We start from the raw sequence: 25,047 nt of genomic DNA on the forward strand, positions 1-25,047 counted from the left end.
TAGACCTTCTCAAACACCTCAAACCGTCCACGTGTAAGGGAGACATCTGCCCCCCCAAGATCATAAAAGATTGTCCTAAAGACCTTGCCTCGTTCCTCGCACTGTTTATCAACTCCTCATTCAAGACGGGCATAGTTCCTGGCAGTCTCAAAGAGGCATGGGTACGACCCCTCCTGAAAAAACCCTCCCTTGACCCTGCCCAACCCAAAAACTACCGGCCTATAACTACAGTCCTGTTTCTATTAAAAATACTGGACAAAGCGGCTCACAGCCAGATTCAACTATACCTAGAGACCAATTCTATTCTGAGAAAGACAGTCGGGGTTCTGCAAAGGGCACGGCACAGAAACGGCCTTATTAGACCTAAAAAACCAAATAACCCAAATTATGCATGAAGGTAAGCCTGCCCTCCTCCTCCTAGACCTCTCGGCTGCCTTCAACCTGGTAGACCACAAAACACTCACTACTCACCTCACGCAAGCAGCCCAATTCTCCAATCAAGCGACTTCCCGGATCGCTTGCTTCGTAGAAGGCCGAGCAATGAAAGTTTTCTCGAACATTGCCAATGCAGCACCGACAACCATTCACTGCGGTGTCCCACAAGGCTCATGCACTGTTCCTACACTACACAACCTCTTCACTAAGCTCCTTTTTGATAAACTGGACGCTCTTTGATTGCATATACCAACTATGCAGACGATACCCAAGTACGTCTACCTTTAACCGGCTCCCATGACATAGAGGCAGCAGCACTACAACAAATCTATGCCACCATTCAAGTTTGGATGGCTGAAAATGGCCTCTGTCTTAATGGAGACAAGACAGAGATCCTTATCCTTGGTCAAAAGTCCACACTATCCGAGGGTGGTGCTCTTGAGCAGCCCAAGATCACTGCTTAGTTTTGGAGCTCCGTGTGGCTGTGCTGAAAATCCGACTGCATCTGCGGTCCACTACAACTTTGCAGTTCTATCCTAGGAGGCTTTGCGACTGTGTTCCAGCTGCCTTCGTAGCTCCGTTTTTCGCCCGAATCGGCCGGGGGAAGCCTGTGAACGGGGCTCCTCGCCCAGCTGGCGGGTGGCCTGCAGGGCCCTGTGGACGCCGCCGGCCCATTGCCTCCTCCTTCTTACCGGCTCTCTGCAGCGGCGGCCGGTGGCCGCGGAGACCCCCGCCTGCGTGGAGTGTCTCCACTGGGAGACTGCGGCGTGTGCCTGGGGCCGGCGGCTCGGCCGTGCCCCTTCATCTGCTGCGGCAGGCCCCCCCGGAGTGCGGTGCAGCGCGGGAGGACGCCTGCGGGGCCTGCGCCGGACCACGCCCCCGCCTTCTATGAGGCTTGACATCGCTGGGCCGTGGTCCCTTCGCCTCCTGCAGCGGGCCCCCCCCTGGAGTGACCTGCGGCGCGGGAAGACGCCTGCGGGGCCGGCGCTGGAGCGTGCCCTGCTTTCTATGAGGCTCTGTCATCGCTGGGCCGTGACCCCTTCATCCGCTGCGGCGGACCCCCTCCGGAGTGCGGAGCGGCGCGGGAGGACGCCTGCGTGGCCGGCGCTGGAGCGCGCCCTGCATTCTATGAGGCTCTGTCATCGCTGGGCCGTGACCCCTTCATCCCCTGCGGCGGGCCCCCCTGGAGTGCGCTGCGGCGCAGGAGGACGCCTGCGGGGCTTGCGCTGGAGCGCGCCCCGCCTTCTATGAGGCCTTGAATTCACTGGGACGTGAGGCGGCCGGGCTGGTGCCTGGCTCCACTGTGGACGCGGCGGCCAGGTGAGGTTCAAGGGGGGGGGGGGGGTGTCAGCTTCGTGCCACCGGCAGTGCCCCCACTCTGGCCCCTATAGTCCTGCTCTGCGATCCCGAGAGGCCCCCCAGTCCTGAGGGGCTGCCCGCCCTGCCCTGAGAGCTACCCTCACCATCCGCAACAGTGGGGGCCACAGGAGACTCTGCCTGCTGCTTACTTTGCTGGACCTGGCCGCGGGGGTGGCGAACTGCGCAGTGACATCCCCCCCCCCGTGGGAGGGAGCTGGGGGTGTGGAACTCCTTGACTGGCAGGGAGGTAACCTCCACCTCTCTACCTGTGCCATTGGAGCTCCTGCACCGTGGGGCCGGCACCTTGCCCCTTGATCTGCTGAGGGGGTCAACATTTGAACTCTGGCGGCTGCACATTTCGCTAGGGTCACTGCATGTGTGGCTGTGCCTGTTGCCTGGCTCTGCTGGCTCTCGCTCATCTCGGCCCCCCAACTTGTGCTACGCCTGCGCCCTGATTAGACCGTTGCCACGGGTGCAAAGCTTGGATTCGACCAGCGGCCGGTCCTACATTCCTCGTCTATACCGCCCGCGAACCCGGGCCGCCTGAAGCAGCGCCAGTGATGCCCAACAAACCCAGAGGGAACTCAAAGGGGGGGGCCATGGACAAATTCGCTAGGACAGTCCCGCGAACGGAATCTGGCCCCTCCTCATCTCTGCCGGAGGAATCTGATCCTGACCCTCATCCTTGTGCGATGGCCCCTGACTTGACCACCCTGATGGAGAGTATGGCAAAAAACTTTGCGTCATTCCATGAAAAACTGGATGACTTTAACGCCAATGTTGCCTCTTTGAAAACGCGTGTGGACCAGGCGGCCACCAGAATCACAGATGCAGAGAGTAGAATATCCACGACTGAAGACGACGTACAGGTCCTGCAGAATACAGTTGCCTCCTTAACACGCGACATGAAAACAGTGAAGGCAAAATGTGACGACTTGGAATCGCGGTCCCGTAGAAATAACCTACGAATTATAGGGGTCCCTGAAAATGCCCCGCATGGAGGATGCAATTGAGACTTTGCTCAGGGAACTGCTTGGCAACCCGGATCTCTCACCTTATTTCACAGTGGAGCGAGCCCATCGCGCCCTCTCACCACGCCCCAGACCAGGCGACATCCCGAGGCCTATCATAGTTAGGATCCTAATCTACCGTGATAGGGATCTCATCCTTCGGCTGGCGCGTGAAAAGGGGGACCTGCGGCTGGGGGCCAATACCATTACGATTTTCCCTGACTGCAACAGGAGAGGCGCCAATTCCTTGGGGTCAAGAAACTGCTTCAGGAACGAAAAGTACCATAGGCTATCCTGTTCCCTGCATGGCTTAAGATTACACACAATGGCAAACTCTATTTATTTACTGTACCTGAAGAGGCGGTGAAATTTATCGAAGCACACATCCCGCTCCATGCTCCAGACTGTGATTGCGGCGGCGAGGACTGACCTCACATATCATACCCTAAAAGCGGCCTGATCTATCTAGTTTTTACCTTTTCCCAACTGGAATGTGTCAATGGCAATACTGTACTGCAACCCCAGCAATCGACATCCTGTGACAGGTCGCCCGACATGGGGCTTACCCCTGATCCCTTGGACATTAATCTTCGTTCTTCGTACAGAGCACGGAATTGACCGAGACCACTTGCTACTTCATCCCTGCCATCTGATTCCATCTGTGAATTGTTGAATTTGTGACCTGACCTGTGATCCGTTTACCGCAGAACCTGACCTGACGGCTCTTGCCGTCCTATACGATGCTCAAGAGGCCGACCGCACGGCAACAGCACACCTCACTGCGATTGCAAGTTTATGTTTGGTTTGATATTATTGCTGGCTGGCCCCAGTTGGGCCAGCGTATGGGCATATCCCCGTCGGATAGTGTCCTCCGGCCTCCCTTGCCTAGGGAGTGTCGATTTATTGGGTGGCACCTGCAATGGTTCGGGTGGTGGCACATGTTTTTGGGGGGGGGATAATTTCCACTGCAAGTTGGGGGTGGGCAGTGAGGGTGGAGGGTGGTAATGTTGGGGAACTGTGGGACTGTATTCTAAATGACAGGGGGGGATTGGCAGAACGCGTGACATCGGGGCACCCATGCGGGGGCTTCCTTAAATCACTGGCTAAGTTTTGACAGAGGTTGTGGGATGTACCCTAGTTTTCTGAAATGTCGCCAATAGGCATGGCTGTAAAATTTTACTCCTCCAGGAAACGCACTCTGAGGGCCGTTTGGCTAGATGCATGGCTCCGTCGCGGGGTCCGAATGGATATTTCACCTCCTACTCGACGCGCGCCAGAGGGGTATTGACAATGATCCACAGGTCACTCAAGTTTGTACTCCATAAGAACTATATAGACTCGGAGGGGAGATATGTTATCCTGCATTGCGCAATAGCTAACAGGGAATACTTGCTGGTTAACAAGTATGGCCCTAATGTGGACTCTCCTGACTTTGTTGACCGCGTGGTAACCATATTATTGGAATATGTGGGAGTGCAGATCATTTGGGGTGGGGACATGAACTTTATCTTAGACACTACATTGGACAGAACAGGCATTGCTCCCAGAGTGCTTTCTAGTGCGGCGCGTAGACTCCTAGTGCACAGCGCGACGCTTGACATTCGAGACGCGTGGCGGGTAATGCATCCACAGACGAGTGAATACACTCACTATTCCTCCGTGCATGACAGCTCCTCAAGAATAGATATGTTCCTTTTGTCTAGTACGCTCCTGGGGAGGGTGGTTGAGACTCGGATCTTGGCACGTACCTGATCGGATCATTCACCTATCCAGTTGTCTGTAGATTTAGGAGTCCCTGCCCCCACAATCAACTCATGGCGCTTCAAATCCTTGGCCCTGCAGGACATAGTATTCAAGGCGGAGATTCTTGCTGACATACAGTCCTACTTTGAGCTTAACTCGTCCCAGTCCACTTCTCTGGGGGTCCATTGGGAGGCCTTCAAAGTCTTCATCAGGGGAATGTCCATATCGAGGGAGGCGGGAGTACTTAAAGCTATAAGAGCGGCCCTTGCTCGCTCGGAAGCCAAACTACGCGACCTAGAGAGCGTGCACCCTACATCTGTTGACCCGACCACCCTTTCTCGAATTGGTGAGGAGCTCAGATTCTTTAATGAACAAGCTACCAGGAAAGTTCAATACTTCAGTCGCCCACAGGCGGCTCGCAAATATGGAGAAGGGGGCAGGCCTGGCAGGACACTGGCTAGGGGCGAATGGGGTCAAACACAGATCACCAGTGTTAAGGACAGTCTGGGATCGGAACGTTGGTCCGATCAACAAATCCTGGAAATTTTTGCGGACTTCTACACTGATCTCCACTCCCAGCCCCCTGAACATAGCGAGTCCCAAATGCGTGCCCTCCTCGAGCAGATCCCCACGACAATCATCTCCCCTGCAACCAGAGACCAATTAGACTCCCCCATACTGCTGGATGAAATAGTTGAGGCAATATCCAATTTCCCCAAGGGTAAAGCACCTGGTCCAGATGGGCTGACGGCAGAGCTTTATCAGGAACATGTGGCAATTCTGGCCCCCAGGTTGCTGGAAGTTTGGAACGAGTCGCTCCGGCTGGGCGCCCTTCCTCCGACATTGCGTGAGGCCGTCATTACAGTCCTGCTCAAACCTGGGAAACCTGCTGATGAGTGTGGATTTGACAGGCCCCTCTCATTAATGAATTTGGACACTAAAATCTTTGCCAAAGTGATTGCCAGCCGCTTTCTCCCGGTCATGTCCTACATGGTGCATGACGATCAATCAGGTTTTGTTCCTGGGAGGTCTACATCCCACAATATTAGAAGGCTGCTCAATGTCATGGCCCGCATTGACCAGGGTGCACGTGCAGTGGCGGTCACGCTGGATGCCCAAAAGGCTTTTGATATGGTGTCTTGGAAGTATATCTGGTTGGTTTTGGAGACTATGGGTGTAGGGCCAAACATGATAGCGTATATTAAATTGCTGTACACTTCCCCGGTGGCAAAGGTCCGTGTTAACTCTCAGACGTCCGCGCTGTTCTTTCTTTCTAGGGGCACCCGACGGGGATGCCCGTTCTCCCCGATCTTATTCGCACTGGCAATAGAGCCAATGGCTGATTACATCAGGGAACGGCACGCTCGCAAAGGAATAAGGCTGAGGGATGCCCCGGAGATCGTCTCGCTTTATGCGGATGATGTGCTACTGTTCATGAGGGAACCAGCTGTCCATCTAGACCCGATCTTACGGGATATTACCCGTATAGGTACATATTCTGGGTTCACTATAAACTACACCAAATCCGAGATTTTCCCCCTTACGGGCTCCACGATACGGCCTACTACTGAGTACCAGCTTCGATGGTCCCCGCAGGGGATTAGGTACTTGGGGGTCCAGGTGTCCCTGACCAGAGATACATTACTCGCAGACAACTATCGAGCTGTGGCGGAGCAAGCTGAGGGCAAGATTGCGCGCTGGCGCGCCCTTCCCCTGTCACTAGCTGGTAGACTCTCACTGGTGAAAATGGTCCTGCTCCCTAAGTTATTATACATTTTCGGTAATGTCCCCGTTTGGCCAGGTAGGAGATACTTTGCGGACCTGCACAAATTGCTTGCACAATTCCTATGGCATTCTGGAGCGGTGCGTAAGAAGTGGTCGGACATGTGTCTGCCCTATGACAGAGGGGGCTTCACAGCCCCGGACCTGCTAAGATACTGGACGACATCACAGGCACAGTTCGCATCATAATGGTACCCTGGGCCCCCACCCCGTCCTCATGTCAAGCTGGAGGTTCTGGCAGCGGCAGGCACTAATGTAATGTCTTTGATTCTAAACAAGCGGTATGAGCCAGATTCACCCATTGATCCGGTCCGGACCACGGTGCAGGCCTGGGGCCAGCTGTTTGAAACCTGTGACGAACAACACTCATATAACAAGTGGCTCCCCGCCTGGAACTTCCCCGGGCTGGAACCCACACACGATATCGCATTAGCGCGGCGCTGGGAGGTTCTGGGATACCGTGCCCTCGCTGATTTTTATCCAGAAGGGCAGTTTATTACACTGCAGACGTGGAAGCTGGGGCACTCTGGTTCCGTTATGGAGCTACTGCAGTTCTACAGGCTCTGCGCTGCTTTCCGCAATGCGTGGCCCGACTTTCCTAATGAACCCCAGGACTCCCCTGGGGTTGCCTACATTGCTAATTCGGGTGGTGCCCGAGGGGTGGTTTCTTCATTATATAAGCTTCTATTAACTGCTACTCCTCCCTTACCATCCAGGGCCCGGGAGAACTGGGCCTCTGAGCTGGAGGTGGAACTCACTGACCAACTGTGGGAAAAGATGTGCTCTCATACCAATAGGGTGTCCCTGAACTTCCGTTACCGCACCATACAATATAAATTGCTCAACAGGTTATACTACACTCCATGTAAAATTTCGAGGTTTGCACGCTCTGAACCACGGCTTTGTCCTCGCTGCAGCGTGGAAGGTGCCGACCACCTACACATGTTTTGGACTTGTCCGGAGCTGGCCACATTCTGGTATAAGATTATAGAGACATTGTCTGCGATCACTGACTCTGTTATCGATCCTGGCCCGATGGGGGTCCTGTTTGGGATGTGGGGGCCTGGGGAGCCTAGGGATGAGATTAGGTCCCGTAATGTGAGCTGTGTGGTGGCCAAGAAGTGTATCTTACAGAGTTGGAAAAGCTCAACCCCCCCTACGTACCAGAAATTGCTGAATTTGCTCACGTGGTCCCGAAACTGCGAGGAAGAATTCCTGGGCTTGCTTCCGATCCGTTCTCGTCCCCATAATATTTGGTCTGCCTTCAACAGCTACCTCAATAGCTTAAATGACATTTCCTCGATGGGCGGCTCCTCTCAGCCCTCTGTTAGCTGTTTGAGACTTTTGGTGATTCATGATGTGCTATTGATTGACCCCTGTTGCCTTACTCTTGTACATTAGTCCATGCATCCATGTATATGTGTACCATATTTGTTGCTACTGCTCCGATGTATGTGTATATGCTATCTGCCTCTGTCAACAAAAATAAAAGTTTAAAAAAAAAAAAAAGTCCACACTATCCAAGCTTGACAGCCTCTACTCAGACTTTAACATTGACAACTCCATCATTCCCGTTCTATCGTCTGTAAAAACACTAGGGGTTCACATTGACGCTGCGCTGTTCATGGATAAGCAAGTCAATGCTATTGCCTCGGCTTCAGCCCTAAGCACTAAACTCATCAATGCCATAAAACTCTTCCTAACCAAGTCCAGCCGCCTCTCAATAGCAAGAGCCACCGTAGGTGCGAAATTGGATTACTGAAATGCTCTCCTAGCAGGCACCTCTACAAAGAACCTAAACAAACTCCAAGTCGCTCAAAACAATGTCTTAAGAGCAGCATTAAGCATTCCAAGAACAGACCACATCTCTCAAGCAAGACAGTCAGCTAACTGGCTCCCAGTTAAGGACCGCATCACATTTAAAATCTCACTACGGCCCACAAATGCATCAACCTCACAGCACCCTCTTACCTGTCAGAAACACTATCCAGATCCACCTCAGCCCGACCCATCAGAACATGCTACACTAATCAACTCATTATTCCACACATCAACAGAACCAAAGGAGGAGGGCTAGGTTTCCCTTACTTAGCTCCCAAGCTATGGAACTCACTCCCCTCCTCCCTCAGAGCTGAAACCTCACTCCCTGCTTTTCAGAGAAACTTGAAAACAACACTTTTCAACTAACACTGATCCCATCTCATTGTACTCTCCAACATGTGTAAATTGTATATATGACTCTACTGTATTCTTCAACTTGTGTAAACTGTATTTGTGCCTCTACTGTGACTAAGCTTTCCTCATTGTCTGTAACTAGCCCCACGATGCCTACGGGCTGTTGCGCGCTTAACAAATACAAATAAATAAATAAATTACATCTGATTGTATCTAAAACTGGTGCAAATATGGAGGTGGCTTGACCATCTCTGCAGAGCATGTAAACATTTCTTTGTAATCACAGTTTCACCTGAGCATCTCGGAGCTACTCCACTCATCTCCAGCTTTGTTTCTGTTGTAGGCTTTGAAAAACAGGTGTACAGAATCGTGAGCAAATCAGAGATGTTAACTGGCATGTCTGATTCGCCCAAATGCAAATCTTCAATTTGAACAAATCAGATACATTTAATAGATAGCAATGTTTAATAAAAAAACATAGCCATTAAATGAGAAGTGGTGTCCAAGTTGATATGGAGCAGGTTGTTAGTTTCAAACAACATGCCTCCTTTTGTTTCTTGTATAGTTTGTTGCTGTTCTTGTCTCTTTTCTGCATTTCCTCATAATGTTGCATTCCTGTGGTTTCCCTTCATGGCTTGTTTCCTGTCCTTTACCTGCCTCCATCTTTCTAGTTGCACCATCGATGTCTCATCACTGCCTTTGCATGCATGGTTGTTTTCTCTACTATTCCTGTATTCCTCAGTTCTAAAAGTCTTAACTGCATACCCACCTCTTCCCATTTACTGACAGGTAGCTTACAATCTGAAACCTAATTTTGAAATAAGCAGACTAGGAGCAACATTTGCTAAATAACACCTCTGATTTGTCCACGACCCAGGTTGTACTTGGAGAAACCTTGTTCGGGTACCAGAGCCACGGGGACACCGCCCTGCTGGGGCCAGCGGCGGAATTGGAACCAGTTACCCACTGAGAGGAGGGACGCATTCACACGATATATTAACAAGAACTAAGATTCAGAATGGCAGAGAAGAAAGAATGCAGGTACAGATTACAGTAAAATATTTTAATTTGTCTGTAAAAATGTAATACATTTTGGAAAGGAGCCATAGTCCTTAATCTTTTCCTCAATCCCCCAAACGTATGGAATATCTGTCCCCTGGGTAGGTGACTCAATCATTGCCCAGCAGTCATTTTCATAAAACGTACTCAAAGCCTGGATGCACATGCACACCTTTGACCGACTCATCCCTTTGCACAACACTTTCTCCCCATCGTCTGTTCTTCACTGTACCTAACACTCATGAGGTGTCTAAGTTGTCTAAGACAATAGCATCCTCCCGATGCAACGCTGTGGGGTCAGATCAGCCCTGCACCATGGTTTCTACTGAGGTGACTGTTTGGTGCGTAAGGCCAGTGGTTTGTTTGACCTTATCAGGGGGTTGCTCAGAGGGTTCTGCAGGTCCTACCAGGCTTTGGCCCGCAATGATTTTTCTTCTGGTCACTGGGATTTTCCCTGCTCCTTGCTTCAATACCCCATCTCCGGATGCCCGTAGCACCACTGGCACACTGGTTTTCCTTCTCTCATCTTCCCTACATGCCTGCCTCCTAAAGATGGCTTCACTACGTAGTCCGTAGGCAATGGTGGCTGAGAAAATCTCAACACTTCATAGACTTCAGCAAGGGTTCCTCAACCGCTTGGAAATTAGCTCAACTCTTCATAAGTAAGTCCTTACCAGGAGTCTTCTGACCTATTGTTAGGATCGCATAGAGAAGATGAGAATAACCCTTTAACCACATTGCTGGCAGGAACAGGCTGTTCAAGGGGGACTAATGCTTTTTCTTACCACGGGTGATAATCCTTAACAACCCTTTTTTAACTAAATGTTTCTGCCTAACCCCTTTCACTGGTTTCTATACCACATGCACATCATTATTGAAGGTTGACGATACTCAGTTCTGTAAATTAAAACAGTGTCGGAGTCCATCTACCATGTTTGCACCGGTTCTCGTCCAGCAGCCACTATTGGAGGATAACCTTGCTGAGAAACTTTCCTATTTCACTCCTGGAAAAGCTGGCCATTTTCCAGCTTAATCTGCATACTGAATCTGTTAATTGTCTCCACGACCACCAGTCTGGCTTAAGAGCTGCCAGAAGCACGGAAACTGCTCTCCTGAACACCTGTGAAAACCTGCTCTCTAATCTTCCTCCTGTCCTGATTCTCCTCGAGCTATCCTCTGCTTTTGATACGGCCAACATGCCTTCCTGCTCATTCACCTCTGTGACAACCTAGGTATCACTATTCAGGCCCTAGCCTGGCTGACCTCTTTCATACAGACCAATCCTCCCAGGTCAAGCCTCCATATTTTGAAGCCACCAGTGAAGTTCTGTGACTGCTTCGTGGTCCAAGGTCACAAGTTGATGGTATCCTACACCTCCTTGCAGGTGTCTGATTTTGAGGCACATGAGGGCTCGGTAGTGGAGCGGTCCAGGAAATATCGCCTGAATCGAGGCTGCTAGCAGACCCACTCCTCTGCCCAGACTCCGAAGCGAAATAACTCCTTTCGCTATCACTGCTTTTAGCTCCTTCTTTATTGCTCTCACCTTGTGTTTTGGCAGCTTGAGCGTTACTCTGACCGGATCTATTGAAAACCCTAGAAATTCCAGCTTCTGAACTGGCGCCAGTGGGACTTGTCGAAGTTCACTAAAAATCTGAGCGAGGACAAGAGCGAGAAGATCCATTGGACGTTCTCGTTGAGAATCTTCTTGTCTGGGCCTAGCACGAGGATATCGTCTAGATATATAATGATATGTATCCCCTTTCTCTTAATGGCGGCTGCCACTGGCTTCATCGCTTTGGTGAAAGCCCAAGCAGCGGCGCCAAGGCCAAATGGCAGACATGTGATTCGCCAGGTCTTCCCGTTCCAGTGAAAGCGTAGAAACCTCCGAAATTCCTGTGCAATCGGAATCGTGAGGTAAGTGTCTTTGAGGTCTAGAAGCGCCAACCAGTCTCCTGTGCTTAGGAGGTCGCGAACTAGATGGGTGCCCTCCATCTTGAAATGATTGTACACTAGCCACGTGTTGAGGTTTTTCAAGTTTGACTGGTCGTACCCTGTGAACGAGGAACATGTTGCTGAGGAAACCTGGTCCTCCTTGGACATCCTGCTCTACTGCGTGCATTTTTGTTTACCAGATTGAGGAGCTCGCTGTGCAATAACGCGGCCTCCTCGCAGCCATGCGTATATGGCGAGGGTCTGTGTCCTGGACGGGATTCCCCACAAATTCTAATCGCAGCCCGCCACTGCCTGCAGCACCCATGCATCGCGCGACAAAGCTCGCTGTTCGCTTAAAAATTGGAGGGTTCTTCCTCCTACTTTCATGTTTAGTGTACTCACCGCCGGTAGCATTGGGTTGACTGTATGATCCTCTCCCTCTACGACCTCTGGGAAACATGGACCTGGTTGGGAAGAAGGTATCCTGTTTGCCTTCCCAATATTGGGCACGTGGTCCCTGGGGTCTGCGATGGTAGTTGAAGCTCTGGGCCTTCTCTAGTGCTGAGTACGTGCCCACGAACTGAGACATTTCTTTTGCGAACGCCTCGCCGAGCAGGCCTTTGGCACCCTCTCCTGCCTCGTAAGAGGCTAGATCGCTTAACTTTCCGTCAATTTTTAACAAGAAGCCTCTTCTCTCTGAAGAGAGCGTGCAGTTCGTGTTGCCCAGGAGGCATACTGCTCTCTGAGCCCAGTTCCCCATAGCAAGGGGGTCCACCGGGGTACCGGTGTCCTTTGCTTTCTCTGCCAGGTCCATTATTTTCGCTAATTGACCTGCTATGTCCAGAAGCTTGTCCTGGAATCCCCTCCAGGTGCGGTCCACTCCCTTCCTGATGTCTCGTGAGGATTTTGTCACGTATGTGACCATCTTGGAGCCGAGATCAGGTGTCTCTGCCAACTTTCCCAGCAAATCTGGTCTTGGGCATTCCGACTTCATGCGCGACCGCACTTCTCTGTCCAGCGGCTTTCTTATGTGCTGAGACATGTACGCTGCTACCCTGGGCGATGGCACCCACTCAGACGACTTTGGGTGCCTGATGGCCTCCGGGTCAAACATATCTGTGGTGTTGTCCACATCCTGAGGGTCGACGTCTTCCTCGATGCGACGGGAAGTGCCGTTGTCTCCTTCCCCCTCATCATCGGGCGCGTAGCCCTCGTCTTGATCCCCTGCATTGTTCATCCCTGGGCCAGGAGGTCTGTCCTGGCAGTCTTTTTTCTTGTCTAGGAAGGCTCTCTTTAGCCTAGCGACAGGGTCGCTTAGATCTTGGGGAGCAGTATCGTCCCTTCCACTTGTGCTCGGGGGGGGTGTCAAAGAGTGCTTGCTCTTCTGAGCTGCTTTACTCCCCTTGGTGTCAACCCCATCTGTGGGGTGTCTGGCAGACGGCCAATCTCCAGGTTTCTCTGCCCGCCTTTTTCTGGCAGCTAGCTGCTCTTGTTACTTTGCCATAATTGCCTCCAAAACCTCTAGCCTCTGAGTGATAGGCTGTACTCCTAGCGAGACTGCCTACGTGAGCGAGTCTCCTAGCACTTTTTTAAAGCTCTGAGACAAGTCAGGCTCCAATTGAGAGGGATCCTCTTCCCACTCCTCTGCGCTCCATTCTGGAGATGTTGAAGGAGTTTCCACAGGGCTTGTGTATTGGGCCATCCTTATTATGCTGGCAGCGCCAACTTCTGGGCTGTCAGCACTAAGGGGTGAGGAAGCCTGCATAATGTATCTGCAGGGTTTGATCAAGGCTCCTCTTCACAGGAATGGGTAATCCTGTTTCCCCTTTTTAAAAGCAAAGCTTAGTTTTTTTTATTTTTATTTTTACATTCAGAATGAAACTGGAGGCATCCGTCACTCTCTGCTCCGCGATGGCACTGTTAAATAATGCGCGCGAGCATCAGAGTCTCCCAGGGGACGACAGGAAGGCATGTTCGCTCGCGGCTCTGGCCCCTGCTCCTCCCAATTAATCAAAATTGAAAAGGTTTACTCACCTCGCGCAACAAGTTGGCATTAACGCTGAACAATCTGCTTCCTCCGCGGCAGCTTGCCTGACTAACGCCGCAATTGAGGTAATTACTGTCAGGTTGACACATTCTTACTTACATTGGGTCATGTGTTACATTGAGTCAGGTGTTACATACATTGACATGTTCTTAGGTCAGGGGTTACATACATTGTCAGGTTGACACATTCTTACTTACATTGGGTCAGGTGTTACATTGGGTCAGGTGTTACATACATTGACATGTTCTTAGGTCAGGGGTTACATACATTGACTTATTTTTACATACGGTCAGGTGATGCACATATGTAGTGAGGAAGGGTTTTTGGTGTGTTATGTTTGGTTTTATTTGTGATACAGACAATTTAGCCTTAACCTTAATTTCAGCCATTGGAAAAGGCCCCAAGCCAAGATGGAAGTGCTCAGCCTAAGTTTTGATTGGCTGGTGATTGTTTATAGGAAGGACAGTGAACATTCTAAACTGCCTTTCATCGTCGAAGCCCAGCTGAGAGATCGTGTGAAAAGCTGCTCCTGCTTAACTTGATCAGGGGTTTCAAGTTTCAAGCGGTCGAGCGGCTTCTTTGAGTAATAAACTGGAAAAGAGTTTGGATTTCGTTTTGGACACAGGACAGGAGTGAGAAGATTCCATTATCAGTGAGAAGAACTTTTCTAAGACCCATTCATGAGATAAGTGCTTTCTAATAATTTTTAAGTGGAAGGAAACTTAAATACAGAACTATCTTAGTCTTATGTAATTTTTGTAAAAGGTTAATTTAATTGAAAAGGTTCACGAGCAAGTTCATCTATCCACTCAAAACTGTAATGCGCGCGCATGCTTTCATAAGCTACCTGACTTTTCAGAGCTAGCGCGTGTTTGAGCCGTTAAATAAAGCAACCGGGTGTGCGCGAGAATCCTGCCACGTGAATCAATGACGCGTGTGCGTGTGTTTGCTACGGGAATTAATCGCGCGTGTGTGAGAACTTTGCTACTGGAACTAAAGCGCGTGTGCGTGTTTTCTGCTACGTGGATCTATAGCGCATGTACGTGTTTACTGCTACTGGAACTAAAGCACGTGTACGTGTTTTCTGCTACGTGGAATTTAAGCGTGTGTACGTGTTTTCTGCTACGTGGATCTATAGCGCGTGTACGTGTTTACTGCTACTGGAACTAAAGCGCGTGTACGTGTTTTCTGCTACGTGGAACTAAAGCGCGTGTACGTGTTTTCTGCTACGTCGAACAATTGCGCGTGTGCGTGTTTTCTGCTACGTTGACTTAAAGCACGTGTGCGTGTTTTTTGCTACATGGAATTTTAGCGCGCAAGCGTGAATTTTACTATGTGAATTCCCTTCGCAAGTTTCAAGCTCTTCATCATTAAGAGACTAATCTTAGCATACAAAAAACCTTACCAGATTGGATTTCGTTGGAACTTCCCTACTTCATCTTGCACTTAAAAAGTTTGTAAAAGTTTAAAGAAGATTAAGAAGTTACAGGAAAAGACTGTTAATGCATTTAAGGACCTATCTAAGAAGGCTGAATGATCCTTAAGTTTTCCTGGCAACTAGTAAGGAAGTCTTATCTACTAAATCACTTCTCAGGGCATTTTCAGGAGAAGCATCAGGTATGGTCTTTTAAACTATTTAGTAAAGGATATAGTTTATAAGGTCAGTGACTCAATGAGTAATTGTGGTGCTGTATATGCTTTTGTCTCAACTACAGGTGAGGAACCAGCTAGTCAGTAGCATCCAGCCTGGAGTTTGTTATTTTATCCACTTTTCCTCCTTTCCCCTAGAAGTGTGGTAAACTGAGCTGAAAAACAATTTGGAGCTCTGAGTGCTACTTTTTAGGTGGATTGTCCAGGGGTTCAGCAGCTTCCGCAGACGCAAGATCAGAATCTCAGCCTGACAATTACCTCATCATATTCATTATTTTCTACAGGTTGCCATTAGCGTGCTAATCTAGTACGCGCGATTATATATTAGCGCTCTTTATGTTGAACTATGTACACAAGAGTGTGCTAAAATTCCTGAATGACTGGTACTTATCTCATGGAAGGCAGCAAAGAGAAAGAGGAAGGGACCTAGTCTAAAGGGTTCTTATACTGTGGACTGGACACAGATAGAAGAGAAGAGGTCAAGACTGCCATACCCCAGAGGATCATGCGGGTTGTAGTCTAAGAGGATATTTGGATTTTAGAAACTTTAAACCTCCCAGATTTGGTATTTTTCCATGACCACAGAGAAGAAAGCACCAATGCTTCAGTTTTAAAGTTTTGTTGAAATGCTGATATGGCAGTAATAAAGAAAGTATAGCATAATGTGAGCCTCTTGTCATAGAATGCGGGTTGCAGGTTTCTCCAAACTGATATTTCACGAGAGGAGAATTGCACCCTATTTGTTCTTTTATCCCTTCTTTAGAGTCTCTTGGCTGGTTGCAATGTGGTTTAAAGATCTCCACAAACTGTTATAGCAATAAAGGAGAATTGTGCCCTTTTTGCCCTTCTGCTATACTTGTTTGGTACTCAAATCTGCTTTTTTGTTTCAATTGACACCTTCGGAGCGCCCCAGGGTTACCTTTGCTGTTAGGCCAACTCACCGGCTTTTCCTGGCGTCTCCATATCGTGTCGGGCTGCCGCGGTGCAGTGTTACTGCAGGTGGGACTTCGGAACATGGTCAGACCCTCCTCCAGCTCCCCAGTCGCCCTTCTACCTTTCTGCCGGTAAGGTGGCTGCTCTTTGGGATGACTGTCGTTGACAGCTCTTCTGTGTCTGTCTTCGTCTGCGCAGCACCCCCTGGCCACTTGGGAATTCCTCTTCCCTTCAGCTGGGCTTCCTTCTGCGCCTCTTCCTTTATCCACGATTTGCTTCCCAATGCGCGTACACTGCAACGCTGCATGAGTTCTCCTTCAACTCCTGCTTCTCTCATGTGCAGGTAATTTCCAGCTTTAAATGTCCCACTTGGTTGATGGAAATGTCAACAACTAGATGGCTGTTTTTCTTAGCAGCAGTTTTTGATCATTATCAACTCTGTGCTCCTCTTCCTGGTTCTAGTAGCATAATTATTATGTATGTCCATAATGCCTTTATTCTTTTCAAAGTCACTTTGCCTTAATTGTTAGTTAGATTTGAATTTACTAGGACCAAAATATGTTACAGCAATAGTAGGTGCAATAATAATGTGCTTAGAATTCTTACCCAAAACAGAACCATTACAATTGGGGGATATTACATGAGACCCAGAGATCCCTTAACAGGAAATCTTGTTCTGTTTAGGGGGATTCTTATATATAATTCTTTGGGTTTCTCATGGGATGGGCTTTCACAGTGACAAGATGCCATTGGATATTTGGGAATCATATGATCCTCATCCTTATAAGAATAATAATACTGTGTCCCTCCAAAGGGAGTTGCCACTTCCCCCTGACAGCCAGCTCCTCCCATTGAATCCTCCCTCATAATACCACCCCAAAGGTCAGGAGCAGGTAGCGGCTGAATTTAGGCTCTGGGATCATCACATACCCTTCCCATAAAGATCTGCCTCCCACTCTAGGGTCAAATAGCCTCCTCCAGGAGCGGTTCTTGGTCTTGAATTTCCCAATTCCACACAAGGTCTATTGAGGGAAGTTCCTCTTGGTCCCATGAATCAACTGGGGAATACGAAGAAAATGTTTTCTGGCTTTCACTTTCATTCTTGTTAAGAGTTTTAAACGTCATTTGGGACACTCTGAAGACCCATTGTTTGAAATGTGGTACTTTACTGCTCAAAACAATTGAGTTGGAAGTTCAGGTATCACTGCTACTAATAACTGCACTTCCTTCCCCAGTATAGTAACATAATTCTGGGTTTATAGGTGTCCTTTTGTTTGACCATTAACACAACCCACAGTTCTTTGTCCTGTGGGTTTCCAGCCCTGAGGAAGGAAATCTGCTTATATGGCACATCCTTTACTTCCTGTATCTAATTGGACCCAAACAGTTTTTTCTTGCAATACTCCTGGGATTCGGTACACATTCTTATACCCAGTACAAAGCATAACATTGGGTTCTTCTAAAGATGCTGATCCTTTGGAATGAACAGATATAGTACTTTGACAGGAAAACCTAACTTCGAGTGGATTGTGTCCTGCAACGTATTCCTCATCATATATGTATTCCATCCAGCGTTGCTGCTCTTCCGAAAATTTTTTGGCAGAGGGCGCAATGCATCGATGTCGTTGAGTCGATGGTCCCTCGAAGGGCTCCGTCGAGGGTGACGTCATCGGGTATATAAGTAGCACGCGTGGCGCCCGTTGGCATCGGTTCCGTTTTTCGGCAGTATGTGTTGCTTTGGAGATTCGGCGCGCCTCGAGTTCTGTGAAGATAGTAAATAAACGAATATGTCCTCGTATTCGACGCCGACCATGACCCCGAGATAGGGTTTCAAAAAGTGCAAGTCGTGCGGTTCAAAAATGTCGATCACAGACTCGCACCGAGAGTGTTTGTGGTGCCTCGGATAAGGCCACGACATGGAGGCCTGTGTCAGGCGATGACGGGGAAGGCCTTGCGAGAAAGGAGGGGAAAACTACAGTTAGGTCACAAACCCTACCGAAAAGCCTCGAGCGTTGAGTCGAGGTCCTGTGAGGAGAAATCTCCTCGACGCGAAAGGCATCAGTCCAGGTCCCGAAGCGATTCCCATCGCTCGTCTTCTTCGACGAAAAAGTCGAAGAAACGACGCCACATGTCCACCTCCACCGCGTCCTCAGACGAGTCCCCAAAAAAGGATGAAATGCCCCACGAAACATTCGTCCTCTGAAGAGTGGAAAGCATTCAGGGTCAAAATGATGGAGGTGTTTGAGAAAGCGACGCCTCGGTCCGCACCTTCTTCGGAAGCCGGCCGGGAGCGTCATCGCTCCGACACTCACGCGCCCTCGAGCCCGGGTGATCGAAAAAGGAAGGATAGAGAACCTTCCAGGACGCCGAGCGAAAAGGACTGGTCGAGTCGACCACTCGAGGTCACTGACGCCGTCCGAGACCCAACGCACCTCGAAGGGCAAATCTTCGAAGAGCGCCTCGACGCCCTCGAAGCAGGCTCCGTTGACGACCACGATTTCGTCAACGTCATCGACGCCTTTGTCGACGTCGACCCCGAAGCCCTCAGCGCCAAAGGCTCCAGCCAAGCCAGGCCAGCCAGAAAAAGCGAAAGACAGGGTTACAAGACCTGTAATACCCTCAGAGCCCTGTAATACACCTCTCCCTCCTCCTCTCCCAGAGAAGGTTTTCAAGCCTCTTCCTAGGTTGGAGTTTTTAAAGTCCTTGACCTCAATTTTTGAGGAACAGGAAAGATCTGATGAGGAGAATATACCTTTTGGGCTACAATATGGCACCCCAAATGTCCCAGAATGCCTGATTTCAGAAGAAAGCAGGATGAGGGACTTGGTGGAATCATTACACAATGCAAGAGGCATTGACACATCTCCTGAAAATGATTTTGGCAGACCAGAACCATGGGAGCATGCCAGTCCATCATACCGTTAGTTAATGACGAAAGTAGTAAATTACTTAGGATGGGCTAGACCATCAGCCCAATTCATCCAGGATGATTTGACAGATATATTGGACCATGGTCCCACCGAAGACCCAGTACTACCCTTTCATGTAACCCTGCAAAATAGGGAGGCCAAGAATTGGGAAACTCTGGATTCTATTCCTCCGGTAAATAAATCCCTCACCTCAAAATACCGCCCTGCCAGTAGCGACCCTGGCTATCTGTCCAAACATCCCACTCCCGAGAGTCTGATCATACAGGCAGCTACAGCTTCTAACAAACTTGCATACCCTTCTATCCCTCCAGACAGGGACGATAAGCGTGTGGATGGATGGGCACGGAAGGTATTTTCAGCTGGGAGTATGGCTTTAAAATCTGCCAACTCCACATGTGCCTTGGTAAAGTTTTCGTACACTCTGTGGGAGTGCATTGCAATGGCGACGGAGCACATACCATAAGGGGATGAAAGGGAATGGTTCCTAGCCATCGTTGGAGATGGAAAGGAAGCCATGCAGGAATCCCTTCAATCTGGATTGGACACTGTGGATAGTGTAAGCAGGTCCATGGGCACTAGCACGGTAATGCGCAGATTTGCGTGGTTACGGAAGTCGGGTTACGGACCGGACGTACAGAACCGCCTTCTGAACATTCCCTTTGACGGGTCTCACCTTTTTGCAGCAAGGCTGACGAGACCCTTGAGAGGTTGCAGACCTCAAAAGCAGCTGCCAAATCTTTAGGGGCTGCTATTAGGCAACCTCTGCCTTTTCGTGCGCCAGGACAATCGTGGAGGGGACGATCGTATTGTTACTACTCCTCATATGGAAAGGCGAGAGGAATGGCCAGTCAAAGGGGCCAGAGAAAGGCCACTCACGGTGGACGAGCAAAACGTGCAAAGCCAGCTCCAGCTGCAGCCTCTTTGCCATCAGCGGCTCCAACAACCGCCACAAAACCACTTTGAGGACTTGCATCACAAAACACTTGTAGGAGGCAGTCTGTCACAGCATCTGCAAGAATGGCGAGCCATTACTTCAGATGTTTGGGCTCAAGAAATAATAGCCCAAGGTTACTGCCTTCCTTTTCTAACGCAACCTCAAAGCAATCCACCAGGGAGACACCCTTTGAAGTTTTCAGACCCGCTCCTACAGCAGGAAGTTCCAACCCTGCTGGAGAAAGGTGCTATAGAACCAGTACCTGCAGGGGAGAAGAACAAGGGATGGTACTCCCTGTATTTTTTGATCCCCAAAAAGGACGGAGGACTGAGACCCATCTTGGACTTAAGAAACTTGAAAAAGTTCCTCAGGAAGGACAAGTTCAAGATGGTTACCCTTTCTCAGATCCTTCAGGCCCTTCAACTTCAGGACTGGTTGGTGTCATTGGACCTTCAGGATGCTTATTTTCATGTGCCGATTCATCTCAAGCACAGAAAATACCTGAGGTTCGTAGTTGGCGACTCACACTATCAGTTTTGAGTCCTGCCATTCGGTTTGACCTCCGCCCGAGGGTCTTCACCGGGTTAATGTTAGTGGTGGCAGCGCACCTCAGGAGAGGGGGGATTCTCGTCTACCCCTACCTGGACGATTGGTTGATCAGGGCACGTTCTGCTGAACAAGCACTGGATCATCTGAAAGTCGCCTGCCACTTCCTCCACAGACTGGGCTACTCCCTAAATTTCAAGAAGTCTCAAATGACACCATCCCAACAGCTCCAGTACATAGAAGCTGTATTAGACACATCCTTGGGAAAGAGCTCGCCTCCCAAGTCGAGGGCTCAAGACATTCTTCAGATGGTTTCCAAATTCCAAAATGCCCAAAATCTCCAGGCCCACGACTTCTTAAGGTTGCTCGGCCTCATGGCATCCTGCATCTTCATGGTGCCAGAGGCACGTTTGAGGATGAGATCCCTTCAATGGGCTCTAAAGACTCAGTGGTCCCAGTTCTCAGGTCAAATGATGGATCTTCTCCAGATTCCGACCAAGGTTCGACAAGATCTTCTATGGTGAACTTGTACAGAGAACATCCTAAAAGGAGAACTTTTTTGGCAGCCATGGCCAGAGATCACAGTAGTGACGGACGCCTCACTCATGGGGTGGGGAGCTCATGCCAACGATCTGACAGTCAGCGGTCGTTGGTCTCCATCGGAGTCCAAACTACACATCAACCTTTTAGAACTGGAGAGCAATCAGACTAGCGCTGAAAGCTTTCCTGCCATCTGTCAGGGGAAAACATTTCCTGATAATGACGGACAACACAGTGACCATGCATTATCTAAACAAAAGAGGAGGTGTAGGGTCACTACCTCTGTGCAGAGAGGCAATGTAGCTCTGGTATTGGGCAATTCAGGAAGGAATCTCTTTAGCGGCACTTCATCTAGCCGGGGAGGAGAATACGACGGCAGATGCTCTCAGCAGGCAGAGCACGGATTCCCACAAATGGGAACTGGCTCAGGAAGTCATTCAAGTGATCGTCGCCGTTTGGGGAACGCCTCAAGTAGACCTATTTGCGACCGGAATCAAACGGAAGTGCGAAAGGTATTGCTCATGGGAATTTCCCCCGAGAGGAGCCCTAGGAGACGCGTTCGTGGTGGAGCGGAATTTCCCACTATTGGGCCAACGTGCGCCTCGCGTGCTACTTATATACCTGATGACGTCACCCTCGACTGAGGCTTTCGAGGGACCATTTACTCGACGACATCGACGCACGGTGCCCTCTGCGGAAAAAATTTCCGAAGAGCAGCAAAGCTGGATGGAATACATCTAAGAGGAGGAATACGTTGGAGGAACATCAATCGAAAGAACGTTACCAGTTGGTAACTTGTTCATCTACTTTTTTTCCGCTTTTCGGATTTGGGAGGAACTTGTGGTTAATGCAACAGCACTGTTGGGCATAATGTTTAAAGCTTCCACATATTGAAAATCCAATCTCTATGGTAGGAAGATTTCCATCTAATTCCTCAAAATGTCGTTATGTCAAGAGGTTGGACTTCCTGTCTTAAGGGATAACCCTTGTTTATTTGACAATCAGCTTCTCTTGCTATAGTGTAGGGAAAACTTTTTGGGGAATTTATTCTTTAAACAATTCCCAAATGTGTGTGTTAGCTGGTTCCCATGATGATTCTGAGCTTTCAAAATGTAAACCATAATTTTATTGATTTTCAAAACCTTCTCAAAACATATTAACATATTAGAAGGTTCAACTTCCTCTTTCATCACAGGATTTGGAAAAAGAATTTCTGGTTGTTTGTGATCCACGTGATTTTTAGGTATATCTTCATTAAATGAGTCCCAGGAAACTTCATATACCAAGTATTCTCACCTTATCACCCCTACTGATTTTAAAAGGTAATGGGGGAGGGTTCAGAAAAATGAACTAATCATTCTTTACAACAAGCAATAAGATTTAATCTTTTCAATTTTCCCTCTTGTAAAGGATTAACATAGAAGGACACATTGGCAGGACATTGTATTCCCATTTGGAAAGATACTATTATTTTGTCTTCCCTTTGGCTCACATAGTCCTGAGGACAGAAGACCAATAAATGTTACCCTTTACATAATCTGTACAATGGCCTGACTTTATAACCAGTGAAAGAACTCCTGTATTGGAAGATAGATACGAGAAAGTTTCATGGTCCTTTCTCAATGTTCCCATTCCATTAATATTAAAAGATTCTTGTTTAAACCGTTCTCCATTAATAGATGTCAAAGAGATGGAATCTGAGTCAGGTTCTTCGGTGTCTGACCTATCAATGGGGAAGGAGGGTTACTATTCCACACTTCTACCGACATAATACAGGTGGGGCAAATATCTACCATACTCATGTGGGATCCCCAATTTGTGCCAACTGAATCCGATCCCCATTCTGAAACCACATGTGACGGGTCAGAAATGAGAAACTGACACAAAGTTGAAGTTTTCTCACGGTTTGCCATATTTATTGAAATTAAATAGGGGTGAGAAATGCCTAGCTGTCCAAATATTAACGAGAATGTTCCTACCTAGCAAACTAAAACTAAAAAACTAAATTACCTTGTGTCCAAATGTATCTGACCCTCACACTAACGTACACAACCAAAATACATAAAGGTAAATGTGTCTGTTTTCAGTTCAACTAACAAATGCAAAAGTTCAAGCTTAAAATTCCCACAAAGCAATTCTTGCAACCAGGATTTGAGTCCCTTCCCCTGAATCAGTTCAAGAAGACTTTTGAAAGCATTCTATTCAGTTCAATACAAAAATGTCTTTCCATCCAACACGTTTTTCAAAAGAATAAAATAAATGTCTGTCACAACAGTTGTTCAAAAATCAACTTTTCCCTCTCCTCCTACTTTCTCCTCTTTCGAATGGATTGTGTCCTCCCACGTAGTCCTCTTTTGATATATCCTTATTCAACTTTAGCTGTCTCGGATGAAACATTTCAGCAGGGGGCGCTGCGTGTCGATGCCATTCGGCTCGATGTACCTCGAGGGTCTCAGTCCCGATGGCGACGTCACCACTGGTACATATAGCATGCACACCAACCGTTGGCTTCAGTTTTGTTTTTCCATAAGAGCTATCACTTCGGAAGATCGGCGCGCATCGGTTACTTCGAGAAACCTATCAAGTGAATAATGGCATCTTCGTCTGCATCATTGAATCCAAAATCAGGGTTTAAAAAATGCCACGACTGCGGGGTGAAAATGTCCCTTATGGACCCCATCGGGTGTATTTGTGGTGTTTGGGATCCGATCATGATACATCAGAGTGTGGGTTCTGCCTTTTGATGACTGTGAGAGCCCTGAAAGAACTTAAAGGGAAGTTGGCTGCAGGTAGGCCACATAGATTCCCTTTGACGACTCCGTCGAAAAAGCGATCTTCCGACGAGTCTAGGGGTGACCCTCCTCGTCAGAAGAAAGCTAAGACATTCTCGATCCAGGAGTGGATCTCACCACTTACCTGCGCCTTCACAATTAATGTAGAAAAGGCGTCGCAGGTAGCCGTCCTCTTCTTCGAGTTCCGCCCCTGAATGGGTAGCCTGCCTGACGAAATGAGCTTCACTGGCTGAATGGGAGAGATTCTGTCAAAAAACGCTCAAAATCTTTGAGAATGCGGCCCAACCCCACTCGAAGCAGAAGAGTAGGAGCCATGCCCCTGTCGAGGCAAAACCTGACAAAGAAAATAAAAAGGACAAACCCTGTGCTCCCTCGAGCCCTGGTGTCCATGAGAAAACTCCTTGAGAACCTTTTGAAGGTCCTTTTGAGTCGAACGTACTCCATCTAAGTCAAATTCTTCGACAACTTCGAGAAGAAAGGGTTCGACAAACCTACCGGCTAAATGTTCGATGCCATTGTTGCTGAAGCCCTCGATGTCGACGTCGCCGGAAACTTCAACGCTATCGACAAAAATGCTGAGATTGTCGAAGGATGTTGAGAAATCTAAAGAATCATTCACTCCATTTTCAAGAAAGGACTTTTTCCAAGTCTTTCTGCAATATATGAGGAGCGTAAGCCATCAGAGGATGAAGCACAGCCTTTTGGCTTAGAGTATGGGACACTAGGCCTTCCAGAGGCTCTAATATCAGAAGAGTCAAGAATGAAGGATCTGTATGAGACACTACAAACAGCAAGTGGGATAGACACATCTCCCGAGATTGTATTTGGCAGATCAGACCGATCAGATCACGCAGATGGATCAAAGGCAATTAATGGCTAGAGTCATTGAATTTGTAGGGTGGGGCTGGCCTGCAGGATGCCTTGACAGACATTTTAGACAAGGGACTCCAAGATGACCCTATTCTTCCCTTGCATATAGCCTTGCAAAGGCAGATCAGTGCAAACTGGGATTAATTCTGGCAGTGAATAAAGAATTGTCAAGTAAATACAGGACCTCCAGTTTGAACTCCAGAAAGCCTGGTGGTACAGGTGTTAGGCAGAAACCTGTGCAGTTCCCTTAGGGACCACTGCAAAAGATTTAGGACTACAGGTGGTTGGCAGTAAACCCAATTGGTAGCAG

The 25,047-nt window shown here is 48.7% G+C and overlaps 1 protein-coding gene across 4 annotated transcripts in view; it reads left to right on the plus strand.

Moving 5' to 3' along the window:
* Positions 1–25,047, plus strand: part of LOC138579460 (glyceraldehyde-3-phosphate dehydrogenase-like) — a 1,247,463-nt gene that overhangs the window by 226,793 nt on the left and 995,623 nt on the right. For 3 of the 4 annotated variants that reach the window (XM_069649792.1, XM_069649794.1, XM_069649793.1), the window contains one exon: positions 9,382–9,545. In XM_069649792.1, the coding sequence (XP_069505893.1) occupies positions 9,523–9,545 (23 nt within the window). In that variant the 5' untranslated portion in view covers positions 9,382–9,522. Of the gene's footprint in view, positions 1–9,381; positions 9,546–25,047 lie in introns of those variants that run through there. The other variant, XM_069649795.1, reaches the window with a different exon arrangement.

The sequence above is a fragment of the Ambystoma mexicanum genome, chromosome 3p (genome assembly GCF_040938575.1).
Source record: "Ambystoma mexicanum isolate Mex_15411 chromosome 3p, UKY_AmexF1_1, whole genome shotgun sequence".
Classification (NCBI taxonomy): domain Eukaryota; kingdom Metazoa; phylum Chordata; class Amphibia; order Caudata; family Ambystomatidae; genus Ambystoma; species Ambystoma mexicanum.